The sequence below is a fragment of the Polypterus senegalus genome, chromosome 7 (assembly GCF_016835505.1).
Source record: "Polypterus senegalus isolate Bchr_013 chromosome 7, ASM1683550v1, whole genome shotgun sequence".
NCBI classification, from domain to species: domain Eukaryota; kingdom Metazoa; phylum Chordata; class Cladistia; order Polypteriformes; family Polypteridae; genus Polypterus; species Polypterus senegalus.
Window position 1 is genome coordinate 139,206,548 of NC_053160.1, and position 19,638 is coordinate 139,226,185.

Consider the following 19,638-nt stretch of genomic DNA (forward strand, 5'->3'; position numbering starts at 1 on the left):
ATGATCTAGGACAGACTCTCTGATTTATGTAAACTGATGCAAAAACTATACAGAAAAAAAAATTGTAGAAATTAATATTGTATATTTTTGAAAGGCAGCAGGATGGTGTATAAAGATTAATTACTCCCACAGAGCACAAGACTCGATTTATGTTCCCATTTACTTTACATTTTCAGCATCAGTGCCACTTTATCTTAACCTCTCATACCTGAGAAGGGTGGAGTCACCCTCAATAAAAGATAAACATCAATCAGCTACCCATGTGGTTCCTACCAGCACTGCAGTGGGTCACATGTAGGCATTTAGGCCATGCCAAAATAATACATCTGAGCTACTGACTATACTACAGTTCTTAAAATGTGCAGCCATGAGAGAGCACTGGGCTATCTGAAAAGGTGATTTCACCATTTCATTATTTTTTTAAGGAAATGACAGAAGTGGATGAACTATAATTAGAAACAAATGACTCAATGCACAGATGCCTATAGTTTAAAACTGATCATTGCAAAATCATCTTGATCCGCACTGTTAATATAAGTTAGCTAAGCCTAAAGTATAAATATATTTTCCTCCTAAAGTTAAGTTGCAGTGCACATACGGTATTATATTCCATGTATTTACTTACAGCAATTGATAAACCACAAATAACTATTTAACCATTTTCTTTGTACACATCTGATGATGGGTGGTAGTATGGTGGTACCTAAGCCATGCACAATCTCTGTCATGCCAAGATTCCAAAATATTACTGAATGTGTCATGACATTCTCAAAAATGTACTATTTCTGTTAACAAAATTTAGAAAATAACATAAATTTTAGATTGACAGTAAATGAACCAGAAAAAAGTAATGTGATTGCAATAATGACACTGAATGCTAAATAACTATCATAGAACAGAGATCCAAATCTATTCTGTCACGGCTGTGGAACAGTGGACTAAATTGTTTCCTGTGTACAGCTAGTTGAGGGTTTATGTGAGTATGCATGTCTACATGTGATTTTTGTACCAGGAGAAAGATAATGACCCCATTCTTTTAAGTTTGTTGTAAGAGGTGCTTTGAGAACATGGGTTTCCAGGATGAGTGCTATACATCACCCAGTCTTTGTCTTAGTGGAGCAAACATTTTATTCACATTAGTCCTTTCAGGATTGGCACTACATTCTGATAGGGTATCATTTTTGTGAATGTCATAGCCAGGGTATCAAGGTGCAGATGAATTTGGGAGAGTGTCTAGTTTTTGGATCTTAGGAGATATAGTTCTGCTATTTCTGAAAGATGTTGCCCTGATGTAATCAATTTTTTTAAGTGCAAAATGGAGCAGTCACAGACTTGTGTCTTTGTGTTAGGGTAGGAATCAGGGCCTCCTCTTTGCTGGTAAATGGAGAGCATGACTCCCAACAAAAAAAAAGATTAAGATTAAGCGAGACTGATGAACTCGTTTGTTTAATAGCCTCAGTAATGTACTGAATAGTGAAGGTGAAGCAGGAATTATATATTTACCATTGTTATCACCCTTACCTCATATCATGAGCTATTTTAAGTGATTAAGAAAATGGGGTTGCAGACATAGCTGGCCAAAAGCTGGTTATTCCTAAGAACTGGCAAGCTTGTTCCCTATCAAGGAATGAGGCTCTTAGAAGTATGGAATGATCTCAGTTTAACATCACATCAGGAGCATTGCAGGACAACTTGATTTAAGAAACGTATGAATGATTAATTATTTTGGTTTAGTCTTAGGTAATATTAACTTTCCAATGTGTACTTTTTATACTTTTATTGTGTCTTTAAAGAATGACATACCTAAATTCATTGTGACAAGCTTATCCTAAGTTTTTCTTCTGATTCCTCTTGTCACATACTGATGATCCGTAGCAACTTAGTTTCACAGATTAGCCAAAACATTATGACTACTCCAATACAAACCATATGACATTGACTATCTCGTAACAACTGCACATGTCAAGACCAGGGATATATTAGATGGTAAGCTGGCATTAGGTACTCATAGTCAACATACTGAATGCAGACAGGTGTAAAGATAAGGGCTAAATTGTTATGGCCAAAGGGCTGGGTCACAGCATTTCTAAAGCTGCATGGTTTGTGGGATGTTCACAGTCCACCATGGTCAGTACCTATTGCCAATTGCCCAAATAAAGAAAATATGCAAACCACCGGCTGAGTGTTGAGATGCTAAGACTCATTGATGCGAGAGGTCAACAAAAGCTATCCTGTCTAATACATACCAACTAAAGAGATATTGTGGCACAAATCATATCGTTTTAATGATGGTTACAGGAGTAATGTGTCAGGACACCCAATGCATCCAAACCTGCAGCATATGGGACTGCATAGGTGCAGGTCAGTCAGCATCCATGCTAACCACATTATGATATGGGGTTGGTTGTTAATTTTTTATTCAGTTTCGTTAGCCAGTTGGTATAATCTTATTCTTGACCTGAAGGTTTTTTAAGTCAAGTATTCTAATTATGTCATTTATTGTTTGATTTTACTAATAGTTTTATTTTTGTAACATTTTGGATGTCATTTAAGTTCTCACAGTCACCATCAGTTTTGGCACCCCGCGTTGCAAGTGTTTTGGCCTCAGAGGTTGTTAGCCATCGTTAATCATTTGAAAGGCTCAGCTTTTGGTTCACTTTCTCACATGGTCTACTGATTCCAAATAACTTTAAAATACCTTTTTGTTATTATTCTTCTTGCCATTTTCCTTCAGCATTGACTCATTTAGTTTGAATTTTTGACCATATATTTTGTCTCACACCCTAATTTTGTTGCAAGTTTCTGATCTCCCAGCTTTGATCCTTTTTTTTTATCTGAATAGCATCTACCTTTTTTCCAAAAAATATTATGTCAGTGCTCTGCCAGGAAAAATCCCTGTTCACTGGCATTAATTAGTACTAGGCCTTGGATCAATGAATCAAATGAATAATTTTTTCTCTTGCACCGTGAATAGCCAGGATCGTAGATATTGTTTACCTGGAAAAGAAATGGGATGAAGACAATCTGATAAAGGGAATATAATGTTTTGGGCAATGTTCTGCTGAACATTGGGTCTGAGCATTCATGTGGACATTAATTTGATATGTACCATCTACTTAGATATTGATGAAGACCAGTTACACCACTTTTTGGCAGTGGTATTCCTTGATGGAAGTGACATCTTTCAGCAGGATAATTCACCCTGCCACACATCATGGATTGTTTGGGAATGTTTTAGACATGATGAAGAATTCAAGGTGTTGCTCTGTTCTCCAAATTCTCCAAACAATGTGTTGGAACAATAAGTCTAATTTGCGATGGCTCGCTAAGTCCGGTACCAGATATCACAGGAAACATTCAGAGGTCTTTTAATGCTAACTACTTAATTAGAATATAACATTCTCCAAAGTTATCAGCCTTAAAAATATTAAAAAGCAGCAAGAAATAATAAACTGCTTTAAAAGCTATATAAAAATCATAAAAATAATTCATATTTAAAATATATTTGTTGTGGCAGATGCCTGGGGCGACGACCCGGCCGGGACACCTTGGAGGACCGGAAGAGGGCGTGCGCCCATCTCAGACCACGTGGGGGCAGCCACCCTGGTTGCTATGGGGACCATGGGTACAGAGCTTTAAAGCTCAACCCTGTGGGGGCCCGTGGTCACCGCCAGGGGGTGCCCCGGTGCCTGGAGAGCCCTGGATCTCAGCACTGGGATGCAGCCAGCACTTCCACCACACTGGGGCGTGTCGGTGGAAGATTGCCAGGAAAGACCTGGAGCACATCCGGGTGATTATAAAAGTGATGACTGGAGTCGGGGGGAAGTGGACGGGAGTCTTGCGAGAAGGGAGTGGAGGCGGCCTGAAGAAAGGCACTGGAGAGAGAGGCCTGGACTTTTGGGGATTGGTGCAGAGGCACTGGTTTGTGCACGAACTAAATTGTAAATAATGTAAATAAATGTGTGTGTGTTGGGTGACCAAACGTTGTCCATCTGTCTGTGTCCGGGTCTCGTCTCACAGTGTCTATACAGGGATACTGGATATTAAAATTATTACCGAAGCATTAAAGAAAAAGTGATGTTTCATTTGAAGAAAATGTGTAACAAAGCAACCTCTTCGTTATAAAGAAAAAAAAACATTTATAGTCAGGTGTTCCTTTGGACCAATATGCTTATCTTCTTAATGTTTCTTGTTGTTCTTCTCCAGCATTTGGCTAGTGCTACTCCTTTTTTATCACAGAATATAACAGAAAGATAAGACCAGCCTGAAAAGACTCTTATCTGCTCACTTTAGAGAAACACCTGGAAAGAACTATAGAGTGATATCTTAATATGGCCTTTTACTTCAACATTCAAAAATGATTGATAGATAGATAGATAGAATGCAGCTAAATATTTCTTCTAATATTAATGCGGTGACTTATAAACTTTCATTTTTAAACAAATGTTTCACTAAACTACTTTCATTTTTATAGTCTGGTTGTATTTTCCTAAAATATCTCTAGTTACATTAATAAACTAAGAAATTATGATGGCACAGCAAGTATTGTTGCTGACTCATAACTCTTGGATGCTTGCTTTAAAAAAGATTTAGAATATAGATGGATGACATAGAATAGCACAAAAGGCAAAGCGTTCCTGTTGCTATAATGTGTTGATTAGCACAAACAAGTAAGAATTTCACCGTTTTCAGAGTTTACAAGTTACAATTTGGACTCCATAAACTTATTAGAACTGTCTCTTATAACAAAAGTTTTTTCTTCTTCTATTTTTTGTACATGTTCTACTTTCAAATAGGCTTGGCTTCTGCACAGAGTTTACAATGTTCTTTCATTATTCGAGTAGGGTTTTGCCTCATACCACTCATCAGCCAAAAAGAGGAAGTTAAGATAACACGCATTACTCTGGCATCATGCCCAGTGAGTGAGGCTACCATTAATCCTGCTATTTAGACTTTATTACACAATTCTTTGAGGTAATGAAGATAGGCAGGGACAATGAGGGAGAAGAGTACCACTAGAATGGTACAGGGCAAAGTTAGGTTCAAAGGCACATTAGCAGAACAACTGTGGGGTTCTCTGTATGCTGCAGAAAGGAGCACAGATGCCTGACAGGATTAGTATGTCCTGCCATTGTGCTGTATGCTGTTGAAGAACATCAAGCTTGGAAATCAGTGTGAGCAAGAAAGAGACCCTGACCAGAAATATATAACAACCAAGCATGGGCAACGTCAGACCCAAAGCAACTACAGTAGAGATACCCGTTTATCACAGGCCAAGCATTCACACATACTTATCAATGTGATCACTGTGTGAAAATTTAGCATCAGCAGACAACCTAACCAGCACTTCTTTGGGATGTGGGAGGAAACTGGTGTTTACTTTATTAAATTTGAATTTGTCTTCAGTGTTAACAATTTGAAGACCAGTGGGCTCTCCATAATGCTGACAGGCATTTCTGACTGGAGATTGAGTCCACTAAAGCTAAAATCTCTACTTCCAACAGCTGTTTAATTTACAATGAGAATTTTTAGCAAGCTTGCATCTTGTGATGGCAGTGTGAGCTCTGGAGTATAGGCATTAGTAAATTTGGTATGTTATGACAGGACAGTTGAATCAACTTTGCACTGTTAATAGCTGTGTATATTATTACCATTATTAGATGTTTATGATTTTCATTTGTTTACACCATTCACTCAAGTGTCAGTACTCTATGTGTTACAGTAATGTGTTAACGTGATACTCGAAGAGTGCAAAGCCTTTCCCAATTACAAATTCAAGCACCACTATCCAAGTTTAGCGTTTCTCCCCTTAAAATTTGCATCATTGAAGATCTGGGTACAGAAGGGGTTCTCCTTTAAAGTTATAAGCATCAAAAACAAAGAGCGGGGATGGGAGGGGGCTCAGTTTTCAGTGCCACAATTGGAGGCTGGAGGTTGATATAATGGGTATGCATCTAAGAGTGCCAATAGTCAACAGCAACAACCAGCATTTGCTAACTATTGAGCTTTGAATCTTCCTTGTGCTTCGCCAAACTTACTCTTTCTATTTTGCAACATGATCATATTTCTTTTTTCCTGTCCAAGACATCTCTCCATCTTCAGTTGTCCATCCACTCTTTTGGTTAGTGGTGCAATTTGCATTGCCCATCAATCATTTCTCCTGTGTCCTTTATTAGTACAAAGTACACTCTAAGCAGTGCAGAGCATGTAAATTATCATAATATTATAAAAAAAATTGACATGTAATAAAAAAAAGTGAAGAATAATTTTCTTTTTCTATAACGTCACCAAATTTCAATCAAATATGTCAAGGCATTTTTGAGATTGCTCTGTGATTGACTAGCACCCTATGCAGGGTTTGCTTCTGCCTTGTGCCCTGTGCTAGCTGGGATAAGCTGCAGTCCTGACCATGACTCAGGTCTGGATGAAGCAGATTATGACATTTTTGAGATTTTAGGGTGTTATATTGCAGGAAGGGTTTTACCCCTAAGTACTGATATATCGAAATGTACTTTCTTAGCATTTTTTTAACTAAACAGCAAATAGTGTTTTTGTTGATAAGTGAGACAGTCAATCAACTTTCCACATATATAGCAGATAGGATAAACCTGGTCCAAACTAGATTATCCTGAAATCAATGTATAGCTCCCAGGACTAACTGAATTGTCCTAATCTAAACTAGTTTGGAAGAAAATCGCACTTTCATAAGTGAAGTCAATTCATCCAATCATGCTTCTTGGAAAACTGGCTTGGCCTAGTCTAAATTAGTTTGTTCTAAAATTAGGTTTATATATATTTAAAACCTTGGATTGCAAGTAACTTGGTCTGGAAGTGTTTTGCAAGATAAGCGAAAATTTTTAATAAATTTTAACTTCATAAACGAGCAAAGTTTTGCAGTACGAGTAGTATGTATTGTGAACACAGTGAATGCATCCCAAGGGGATGTGGCCGTTCCTCCGAAACCTCCTCTTAAACAGCGATACAATGGGAAACAAACACAGCTTTCATCTCCTCTTTGCATGATCAGCTGCTATCCTGCTGCTTGCTGCTATGCCACATGATCTTCATCTTGCATGGGGCTTCGAAAATTTAAAAGACCATACCACGGCTGTCCTAGTGTCTCATTGCCTTGTCTCTCTTCCCCCTGACATCCTCTGCACCCCTTTGAGGAGGAAGATTTTTGTGATCTTTTGATCAAGAGGCATAGCTATGGTGACTGGTTTTAAAAAGTGCGCTCGGATCGCTCCTGAAAGAGACTTGTGTTTGTTTCGCCTGTATTTGAATAAAGTTTCGGTCTCTTGAAAACCCAACAGTATACACTTTGTCTGCTGAGTGTTATGTGATCACAACTGAGCCAATGGTTCTTCTCTCTCTCTTTCACTGCGGGATTGTGGGTAATCCTCTACAATGCTCAGTCTCAGTTGGCATGTCTCACTCTTATACTCAACATCTGTACGAGCATATACTGAATACTAAAGCATTGTGACCACGTGTGTGTGCATAACGATTCTTTTCAAAGGCAAAGTGCAGGTTAATTTGTATGTATTTTACTTTATATTTTGTTTTAATCATTTTTATATGAATATTTTGGGTTGTGAAACAAGTCATCTGTTTGTCCATTATTTCTTAAGGGGAAATTCGCTTTGATATACGAGTGCTTTGGAGTACAAACAAGTTTCTGAAACAAATTATGGTCCCAAACCATGGCACCACTGTATATAATATATGTTAATGCGATCTAGTTGTCCCTGCTTAATCAAATTAAAATTGCAAGCAAAATATGCACTCAAAGACGTAAAAAAAACAAAGTACTTTGGCTAAGTAGCCTCTCTTAGCTTGCAAAGTCCACTTTAGACACTGTGACTAGGAGCTGTGTCCTGCAGTGTACTCCTGCTTCTGGGGACCACAGGATATATAGCAAAGGGTCTAGCAGGGGCAGAGTCAAATGTCCTCACTAGGTGGCATCTTAGAACTGTAGAGGGAACACAAGAGGATAAGGTTAGTGCTAGCACCCGCTCTCAACTCAGGGTAATTGTACATGCCTCTCTCTCTCTCTCTCTCTCTCTCTCTCTCTCTCTCTCTCTCTCTCTATATATATATATATATATATATATATATATATATATATACTGTATTGTCACACACATGCGAGTAGGAGGCAGTTAAAGGGCTCGAGTAATTGTAATAAAACATCTGACCAGGGGGCGGCGGAGTGCGCTGACTGTCTTTCTCAGTTTCCTACAGACCTTTCCTGGGAAATCCTCCAAGGTTCCGGCCCCTTTGATGACGTCACTTCTGGTTCCGGCCCCTTTGATGACATCAGTTCCTCTCAAGACCTTTAAAGTCTCCATCTTAGGCTACTATAGCCAGTAGTGATGGGAAGTTCGGATCATTTTACCGACTCGGACCTTTGAGTCTCGTTCAGCAAAATGAACGCATCTTTTTTCGAGTCATTTCATTCATTCCGGCAAAATATAATTAAAATGTTACCTGTTACCTCCCTAACACATCTACTGCTTACACAAATGTTGATCACAATAATTAATCAATAATTTATTTGTAACAGGATTATTTATTTATAAAATAACACACCACAGATCCTCAAGAAACAGTAACAAAATCATAGTGACAGAAATTGACAGACCTTTTTTATTTAAAAGAAAATGCGTTTTAGATATTTTTGATAATTTTATGATAATTATATATATATATACTCACGCTTGGGTCACAGATTTGCACAGAGACACAGGAGGTCGTAGAAACAAGAAGGATTTTTATTCAAACATCGCAAACACATGAGCTTAAACGTGCTCCATGACAAGTCAGAGATGACAATTCCACTAGGAGCAGAGAGAGATAAAAGCAAACAATCAATTCCCAAACTGACAGGCGCTGCGCAAGGCTTATAAGTCGGTGGAGTACCGCACGAGGCTTGTATTACGCGTTATAGTGCAAGGATAAGGAGAAATGTGAGGGTAGTCAGTGTTTCAGGGTTTGTGGTTTTCCCAGGGGCGTCTGTATCTATTTGGGGTGCGATCAGCCCTCCGGCTCACAATATATATACAGTAATCCCTCCAGAACCAGAACCCCCCGCGATAGGTGAAAATCCGCGAAGTAGAAACCATATGTTTGTATGGTAATTTTTTTTATATTTTAAGCCCTTAGAAACTCTCCCACACTGTTTATAAATATTCTCCGCACAGTTATACAGTAAACACTTGTTAATCTGCTCCAGACAGATAAACGAATTTCCACGAAGTAGGATTCTTTATTTATAAATCTTTATTTATAAATATTTTCGCAGTTAGAGCATAGAAAACCTGTTTACGACTTTCTAAATACGTTTTTAACATTATTAGAGCCCTCTAGACATGAAATAACACCCTTTAGTCAAAAGTTTAAACTGTGCTCCATGACAAGACAGAGATGACAGTTCTTTCTCACAATTAAAAGAATGCAAACATATCTTCCTCTTCAAAGGAATGCCATCAGGAGCAGAGAATATCAGAGAGAGAGAAACCTAAACAAAAATCAATAGGGCTGTTGTGCTTTTAAGTAAACGAAGCACCGCGATAAAGCCGCCGCAATGAAGGGATCAATGTGAAGGTAGTCTTTTCAGCATTTTTTAGAGGAGCGTCCATATCTTCTAAGCAAAAGCCTCTGTGCAAACAGCTCCTCTGCTCACACCCCCTCGTCAGGAGCAGAGAATGTCAGAGACAGAGGCAGAGAAAAGCAAACAATCAAAAATCAATATGGGCTGTTAGAGCTTTGAAATGTGCAAAGCACCGCGCAGGAAGCATATCGTATATCATTGAGGAGTTTTATTTAATATGTAATACGTGCTCTGATTGGGTAGCTTCTCAGCCATCTGCCAATAGCATCCCTTGTATGAAATCAATTGGACAAACAAACTGAGGAAGCGTGTACCATAGATTAAAAGACTCATTGTCCGCAGAAATCCGCAAACCAGCGAAAAATCCGTGATATATATTTAGATATGCTTACATTTAAAATCCACGATAGAGTGAAGCCGAGAAAGTCGAAGCGTGATATAGCGAGGGATCATGTATAGCCGCAGAGAGCTTAAGCAACTCGGCACATCCACATAAAAACAACAAGGGGTTAGCTTTCTTGAAGGCTTTTACTGGGCATACCTTGTTGTAAACTGAAATATACAGTATACAAAAGAAACATACAGGTATATACAGGTGTACAACCAAAGACAATAAATAATGATTTACAAAGCAGTACATAGCAGACACTATACATTAAACAATAAAGCTTTAAAAGACACTTACAAAGAGAGTTTTCCACGGTTGGATCAAGGCAAAGAGAGGCGTGTACACAGAGGTTCAAATTGCTACATACCACAACTAACCAGACTCAGGGGTTTATATACCTTAAAGATATGCTTCGGACATGACCGAACCAAGAGATAAAGGGGTGCCTACGTGAGACACATGGGGTGTATTGTATTCAAATGCTTATTATGGGACCTACATGCTTTACGTGAATTTACATTTATGACACCACTGTGAGTGTGGAATGTGACTGACTGGTGTGTTAATAAATGACAAAATGAAGGGGGTGTACAGCTCAACAAATAACAGCTAACAGCTAAAATCATGTGTGGCAGAACACCTCTGAATATAAAGGCATTAGTGAGCCTCCATGACTATAACAGAGATGCATTGTGCCAATGTCAATGTCATTCCTCACTCTCACTCACTTTCTCCTATTTAGAGATACAAATTGCTAGAATACATGTCTTTCAGCGATGGATAGATACTGAGGTGCACTGAAAAATAACATTACACAAAAGCTAGGAGATTGTGCAGTTTTTCACTTACTCAGACCCATCTGGGGGTTGAGCATAGGACAATAGAGTTGAGAACAGCACTAGCCCATGCCCTTTTACTCCCTAGCTATTGGAATGTGTTGATTAAACTTTAGGCAACAGTCAAACATAACACCTAAGCTTTCTCTGGATTCAGTATAGTACAGTTTAATCAGACTAAAGGTAGTTTCTATTATCTGGCTTTTTGCAAAATTATCATCAACTAAACAATCTTTTTTTCTTTTAGGAGAATTAATTTTCTCTTTATTCACTGTTTCACCTCATTGAATAATGCAACCTGTGACAGTTACCTATTGACTCAGTTATATGCAACCAAAAGCTGTCTGCCAGCGTGAAACTAGCCCCAGATGGTAGAGGAAGCAAATTCTATTTCATAGAGTACATGACCCCACTTCACTGAGAAATCCAGTAATCCTGTTTTATTCATGAAAGCACATTTCAGGATTTACAGCTCAGACGTCTTTTTTTTTTTTTTCTGATGAGAAAGCTTTTCAACTCTAAAAGAAAACATGATGAAAGAGCAGGAGCAAATATTTTCCTGAATTCATCTAGTGAACATTGTGAACCAGCCAATCCCTGAGAGTGACAATTAAACCAAATTTGTCTTTCATCATTGTATCTAGTTTGAGCCAAAAGCTCATTTGTTATGGTAGAGAAGTAAAAGTATATTTGAAAAGTACTCCATTAAGGGGTTAAGTTATAATTCTTTCACAAAAAGAATTATACATTAATAAGTGAATATATTGGTGTTAAAATTAAATGCTGCCTGTTGCTATATATTGCAGTTTTACTTTTTAATTTCAGTGTAATGCAAAATGAACATATTTTACTGGTTTGAGTTATCAAAAGGTAACAAAGCATATAAAATATATTTTCCTTCTGTTCAGCCTTTTTTTTCTTAAACTAGGGGGCTATGTCCCCTACTCACTTCGCTCGGCAACCCCTGGGCAGGCACTATGCCCTAGCCACTTTGCAGCTCTGCCGCTAGCGTATGGGGAAGCTGATGTACAATTTAAACAGATTGTTATTTTCATGGGAATTGTTACATATGCATAATAGAACTACAGTATTTTACATTACAGCGAGTAATTAACTATAGTAAAAAATAGTAAAACATAATTAACTGAAAGAAAATTATGTTTTATGTTGTGTTAGAGGTATTCGTTGCATTATAAGTTTTTGTTCTGTTTGGCTTTGAAATTAACACGCAAATACTTTTTAAACTTACACTTTAACTGTAAACCTTCAGTAAAAACAATATTTGGGATTAAGTTTTCGTCAATATCGCATTGAGTTTTGATTCCATGTTTGGACTTGCATCGTGACAATGCAATGTATAACTGTCCATGAGTAAATATCATTTCTTTTTCCCTAATAAATAAACTGACTTTTTCGAATGTTTGTCCCTGTGATTTGTTCATTTTCATAGCAAAAGCTATTCTAACGAGAAACTGTAAACATTTTAATATGAATGGCATATCAAGATCTCCTTTGGTGTCTAATGTTATCCGCAGAAGATGTACTAAATTTAATTTCTTTTTGCCTGTTAATATTTTACATGTCAGAATTGTTTGACCAATTTTGAATACAACTAATCTTGTCCTATTGCATTACCCATCACTCATACATAAATTACGCAATAACATTACTATACATCCTTCTTTCAACAGTAATTTGGCCAGTGGAAAACTGGACAGTGTTAGCAGTTGTAGATATTCTATGGGATATTGTAAGTCGATGTTTTCATCTTCTGCAACATCACCACCAACTGTTTCAGCATAATCTATTGATATGCATTTAACCGATTTGCAGTGTAGCCAATCAACTATTTTCGAGTTAATTTGATTGACTTCATTGTTTCTTGGTGCTAGGATTGCCTGTGTACTAATTTCTTCTGTTGATAACCCTTGGGGATGAAATTCTTCAATACGATTTGGACATAATAAGTTTTCTTTAATTGGGAACTTAAAGTGAGCAAAATGCAAAAAATTATGAGCTGGGAGCACAGGAACTGTGTCTGACAAAAGTATTCACATGAATGAGAGGTGAGAGGACTGTGGGCATGGGCCATTAACTGGAATTGGTTGAGAGGAGGGTGGGACTTGGAAAAAATGGCTTGGCAATAGTCTCGTCTCGCGGGACTTGAAAAATTCTCTTGGCAATAGTCTTGTTTCAAGAATTTCTTGAGATTTGATTTTAATTAGAATGTTACTGGAGTTTGCATGTCCTTCTAGAATTCTATGTGTTTTTTTTGTGAGTACATCCATTGGACATTTTAATGTTAAGATATTACAGTAATTAGATAAGCCTCTTTTTTAAGGCTTTGTGTCCGGTGTGTATATATTGCCATATATTTGTACCTAAGGACTTGCTGAAAACTAGGGCTATAAGTCAAGAAACATTTTTATTGTCAATGCAAACATGTGGAGAGTTGACAGGGTGAAGTTCTGTCCCAAAATAACCAACATGGACAAGCAACAGTATTCAGAGGAGACTAACTTCTAACCAAAAGTGGGCCTTTTTACCCAAAGATGTTAGAATCAGTTCTATTTCCCTGTGATACAAAAAGGACAGTGAGAATGACTTTTGTCCACATCCAGGGTCAATATATAATAATGCCTGATCCTTTGACATGTGTCGGGGTAAGGAGTATTTTGTTAAGCTATATAGTGGCTTGTTTGCATGGTATTGTCAGACTTTTATTTGTTAGTGTAGTAAATATATAAATATTACAGGATTTTGAGGAAGGTTTCAATACAAAAAAAAAAACTGTAGTCACAGAGGTAGTTTGTGAAAGTGCTTTTCGCGTGTTTTTCATGGCTTTTGAAAAAATCAATATAGTAGCTGTCAACTAGCATATGAGCAGGTGTTATTTAATTAGGCCCACATCAGCATTTATTTTTATATTTAGTTCTGTTATGTTAGAGGCACACATTTACAAATAATAAGAATGTAGTAAAGGTTTGTGGGTAATAATTTTTTTCCATCAAGACTAATGGCCATGTAACAGCACATACTGTATGTCATTATAATGACCCTTTTGAAATCCAGACCAGCAACACTTTTTGTGATAATCCAAATTAGCTTGCAAAGCTCCTCTGTTACTTAGTGAGTTGTAGTGACATTATTACACCCGATTTACTCTTTAGCACTGTTACACGATGAAGATTTAAAATGACTGTTTTCTGACGTATGTAGACGCTGTACTGTAGATTAATTGATAACTTAAGGGTTTGTGCCTTGTGATTCTTCATAATGATGCTGAATGTTGCACAGAATATAAACTGGAATGAACAGAAGGCAGCAACACAAACCAAGGAAAGGAAATAAAGAGTGTTTTTTATATCAGAATAATTGGTGTATCCTTCCTACTTTAAACTGTCCCAAATTTGCTCTTAAATAATAAATATTGCATGTTGTTGAAGGATTATTTTTTTGAGTTTTTAAAACTATTTTACACATTTACTGAAGTAATATCACCATAGTTTTTTGCTCTTCTAGTAAAGTTCTTTTTGGCAAATCAGTTGAGCAAAGGTTTAATTTTTCACTCTACAAAGTAATGAATGAATAGTATAACTTTTTATTTACATTTGGTCAGCATTGATAAAGGGCTTTAATTAATATTAAAAATTACATTAAACATTTGAACCTTTTTAGACAATATGATAATGCGTATCAATCACATGCCAAGGTGCTGAATAATTGACTGAAGTCTCTGTTTATACTGTATATACTGGACATTACATAATGTTTCTCTGTTTTTGTTTCAGCATCATGCTTAGTGTTTATGTCACATTTCTTTTTCATAGTGTATTTGTAATGTCTGTATAGCATGTTGAGCACATACTGTAAGTGGGCATACACTTAATAAGAATAAATTGAACTAAAGATTTTAAACTACAGTGAGAAGTGTGTATAATCTAGTACATGTTAATGAAAACATGTTTCATTTTTTTTTTCAAAATTCCAATACTCAGCAAATCAGAATAAAACATTGTTTACTTAGTGATTCATAAGTGTCTGTTTTTGTTATTTCTCTTCAGTTGAAATGTTGGTATTTCATGTACCAAATCCACAGCAAGATGTAGAACAGATGTTCAGTGGTTTTCTCCTTCATGAGACAATATAAGATTTTAAAATGTACCAGTGATTCAAATATGTACATCTGCTTGTAACTATATATATCTGAAAATCAAAGTCAAACAGAACTAAATGTCTGTTGAGCTTAGACCTTATGTGTAGTGCCGATGTTTTAGCACTGCCTTGACCCTGTAATACTGGGTCCTTGTCTTTGACAACTGCTGTCAATACAGACTTTAGGAACAGATTAAATAATTCACTGAGCTCTCTATATACAAACACCTAAGATAGGTTGTTGCCCAGAGTGTGTGAATTGGTGTATAAACTTGTGGTGAATGTATAGTAGATACACTTCATTAAAGCAGGCAGTGCAGTGCAGTGGTTAAGGTTTTCGACTTCAAACTACAAGGTCCCTGCTATTAACGCTGTTTAAGTATGTATCATTCACTTCACCTGCCTGTGCTTCAAACAAAAAGAAATCCCACCATCGCTTTGTCTCCTCAAATTCTTCTCCTTCTAGACCTTTCATGTCTTTGCTAAATTTCCCTTTCGCTCTTCCAGTGAAGGCTTTTAGTAATTGCAACTGTTGCAGCTAAGTTGATTTTATCCTTTCGCTGAGAATCCCCTTCCTTCATCCCTCCTGCAGTCTGTAAGTCTTCATTTCACAATCTTACCCTTCTTGAACTTTCTGCATCTCAGATCAACAGCTCTTCCAGCTCTACTATCCACGACTGGCTTTGTGCTGTTCAAGTTGTAAAGCAGGTTGCTCCATGAGGCAGTTTCTCCTGTCCACCTTTCCTCATTCTTTTTTTCCTGATTTTACCATGCACTTCTGAGTGTGGTGTGTGTGTGTTTGTGTATATATGTGCAAGTATAAACATCAACTGTTTTTTCTTGTATTTCTTTTTATGGTGGGGTATGTGAGCATCTGTGAGGGATTCTTTATTTTTGTTCTTACATAGCCCAAAATCAGTTATGGTTGGTTTTCTGTATCTTTGTGTTATTTTATAAAAAAAATTGAAATAATAATATTAATAATAATTAATTATAAAATGTATCCAAAGCAGTGTAAGTCAGAGCATCACACATCACAAAAATGGTTGACAGTTCTGTCAGACAAATTATATTAGGGCAAAAATTTCAATTCAAGCAAGGCAGCTGCTTCACTTGGACAGGAATGCCTACTTGTGGCAAACTAAAGCAGACAGAATGAATGCCACTGAGGCTGAAATGTTTATGCAATGAGTATTTATTATAAAAATATGAAAGTGAAGAATGAAGACAAAAAGAACACAAATAGATAACATAAACAATAGAAAACAGTACTCCTTCTAGGCTTGCCTCCACTGGTGTTACTATTCTGACTACCTACAGTAGTGTGGTGGTCCACCTACTCGCCAGTATCTCAGGCCTTGCCTATCTTTATTCTTCCAGTTGGTCTTTGCCACAATTCACCTCCCAAGTTTAGACTCAAAGGAACTTCCCCTGGGCAGAACAAACCATAGCAGAGAACACTCGCTTGCATTGATTCACTGACTTACACAACCACAAATGCTCATATTGGGCCAGTTTTGAACCACCAATTAAAAACTAACAGGTACATCTTTGGGATGCTGGGAAAAAGAAGAGTACCTGGAGAAATGGAGTGGCCTGGTCAGGATCAATCTCTTTCAGCTGTGAGGTAGCAAAGCTAACTACCGCAACCACCCTCAAGCTTTTATTTACAGGATCTAAATACCAGTTAGAGACTGTTGAGTTTGATTCACAGATGTTATATTAACACTCTTAAAGTTAGGTCACTAACAAAAAGTGGTAGGAGAAAATTTTATTTTTAACTGATTTTATCTTTCCAAGAATATGGTTACATGACTCTTGAAAAACATTAATAAACAGATAGAAATGTATTGAAAATTAATCAGGTTCTTTATTGTGTACAGGTACCTGCAGACTGGGAAAGGACATCTTTAAGGCCCAATATTGAGTCAACTATCTACAAGCATAGTCTTCAGGAAGGGGATGACTTTAACACACAGGGAGGATTTACTAATGAATCTTTAGTAGCAGATGAGGAATCGCAAGATTTTGATGATCTTATATTTGCCTTAAAGACCGGTAAGTAGACCATTGTGCCTTTTTAGCTTTAATATGGAAGCAATTATCACTTATAAACAAAACAGTCAAGATATTTGGAAGTTTACCCTTGGGACAGCTAGTTCTCCCTTGGTAAATGCATAATGGAGAAGCAGAAGTAACATTTTTGACGGAAGCTCTTGATTTGCCAGGCAGTCTGCATCCCCATCCTGTGCTACATTCATTAGGTTAATGGTATAGCTTTAAAAATGAGTCTCTGACGTCAAGCATTAGATGCAATGTTTCTCCATATGGGTGCAAGACTGACCTTTCATGATAGCATGAGGAGCTGAACAATTCGTGTTCTACTTCTTGGTTTGGTTTGAGGAAAGTCAGTTGGGTGCTATGGAAACCTAAGGTGTTGGAGATGTTCCAGAAATGCCTTTCTGAGTCACCCAGGGCACACAATGACTTTGTACCACTCTCTGCCTACCTGGGATGACCCTTTTTTGTGTGCTTATATATTAAGCAAATTTCTGGAGGATAATGCTGTATTACAAAATAAGACTAGGAAGTTCATTTTCAACTATCTTGCTTACAAAATATACTATAATTTCTCAATATTAGCAAAGAATCAAAGCCCATTCCCTCAACATTTAAACCTGAGCACTTGCTCTTTCTAGCTTCCACTGCTTCTTGCCATCTCTTTGTCATATGGTTGCCTCAAACCATAACCATCGGTATCCGTAATAAAGTAGATGGCTATAATTGTTTTACATGTGGCAACACAAGCTTGCCATAAGAATATTTGTTTGCATCCTGGTCCAAAAATGGTCCTTGGCTGGGATTCAAAGGGCAGGGATGAACTGCAATATTTCCAACTTTGAGATTGGAAAAAGTGAGGGCAGTATCTAACTGGTAGAAAAAATGTAGCCAGGGAACAGAGACTACATCTAAAGGAATTAATGGGAATTTATTTGCAAAACTTTAAGCAAGACAACATCCACATCTGAAAAACATAGGATGGGATCTATTACTAATTTTCACTACGTCTACACTTTAATTGTTTAATACTTTTGTTGTTTCAGTCCTGGTAGTAATATATTTACTGCCCTTATATGTGCTTTCTCTTTGTGATTTCCAATTTTGTAATTAAGTAAACGGTTGTGAATTCTGTGCAGTGCCATTCTATTCTTTTGGTACTCTTCTGCATGAACCTGAATATTCCTTTACTGGGTCATAGTGGGCCCAATCCTTGCCCTGGCAGAATCAGGTAAACGTGAGCAGGATGTCAATGAACTGTAGTACATACCCCTAAAGACACCTATATTCATTCGCATTGTCCCTGTTGAGAGTTACCAGTCACCTTAACATGCACCATTTTGGGATATAGGAGCAAAAAAAAAAAGGATTATGCATATTACTCTTATGTGATTGTCAATGCAACCTTTTGGCAGTGTTCTGACGTGGTAAAATAAGAGCACTAATAAGTCATATGAATAAAGATTTAATTAACATCACGGTTTGGCTTATAATTATGAAACTGGGTGAACCAAAACTCTGCAATGACTGCAGATTTCCAGGAACAAGACTGTCTATGTGGGAAAATTGTTTAAACAAGTTATACAAATTAAATTGCTTTTCTTTAGATCTATATCTAAAATACCCAAAGACTAGTTCTGAATCTCAGGCCTCGTTAACCTCTCTGTAGCGTTTGCACATTTACTCCATGTCTCTACATATTTTTCTCCCAGCATCCTAGTATTTCTCCTTGTCAGTTGCCATGCCACCAGTGCTTTAGAACAGGTTATCCGCCTGAAGCTAAGCATGTTTGGGGCCAGTACTTGAGTGGGAGACCATCTAGGAAAAAGCTTGGGTTGCTGTTGAAAGAGGTGTTAGTGAGGCCAGCATGAGGCACTTACACTGTAGTCTGTGTGTGGATCCCAATGCCCAAGTGCAGTGATGGGGACACTGTGCTATAAATATGGCACCATTCTTTGGATGCGATGTAAAACCGAGGACCTAAATCTTTGTGCTTATTAATGATCCCTGGGCATCTTTCAAAAAGAGTAGAGCTTATTCCAATGCCCTGACTACATTGCCCATCATGGCCTCATCCATTCTGGCACCCTAACCATCCCCTGTCTCTAATTGGCTATCACTCTCACCCCTTCACCACTTAATAGCTAATGTGTGATGAGTGCATTAGCACAATAATGGCTGCCTTCAGATCATCCAAGTGGGTGCTACACATTGGTGGCTGAACTGGTTTCACATCTGTCTATGTAAAGTGCTTGGAGTAGCAAGATAAGAGCTATATAAATGTTCTTAATTATTATTAATATTATTGTTATTATAGTCAAGGAGATGTCCGTTAACTGGCAACTCTAAGTTGGCCCAGTAAGATAGAGTTTTGTTATATGCATGACTGTAACCTGTGATGGACTTGTGGTCCATTCAGGATAGGTTTTTTCCTTATACTGGATGCTGCATAGATAGACTCTGCCACCCATCCTTGGACTGGAAACATCAGATTAATAAAATAAATGAGTAGATATTTCTAAACCGTATTTGCAAAGGTATGTTAGAGCTTCATTTATTGTGCTTGTTACTTTTATTTTACCTACTCA

The 19,638-nt window shown here is 37.4% G+C and overlaps 1 protein-coding gene across 1 annotated transcript in view; it reads left to right on the top strand.

Moving 5' to 3' along the window:
* The window catches only part of adgrv1 (adhesion G protein-coupled receptor V1), a 669,968-nt gene that overhangs the window by 634,347 nt on the left and 15,983 nt on the right, over positions 1 to 19,638 (top strand). The window contains exon 89 of the mRNA XM_039759338.1: positions 16,876 to 17,050. Coding sequence (XP_039615272.1) covers positions 16,876 to 17,050 — 175 coding nt within the window. The remainder of the gene's footprint in view (positions 1 to 16,875; positions 17,051 to 19,638) is intronic.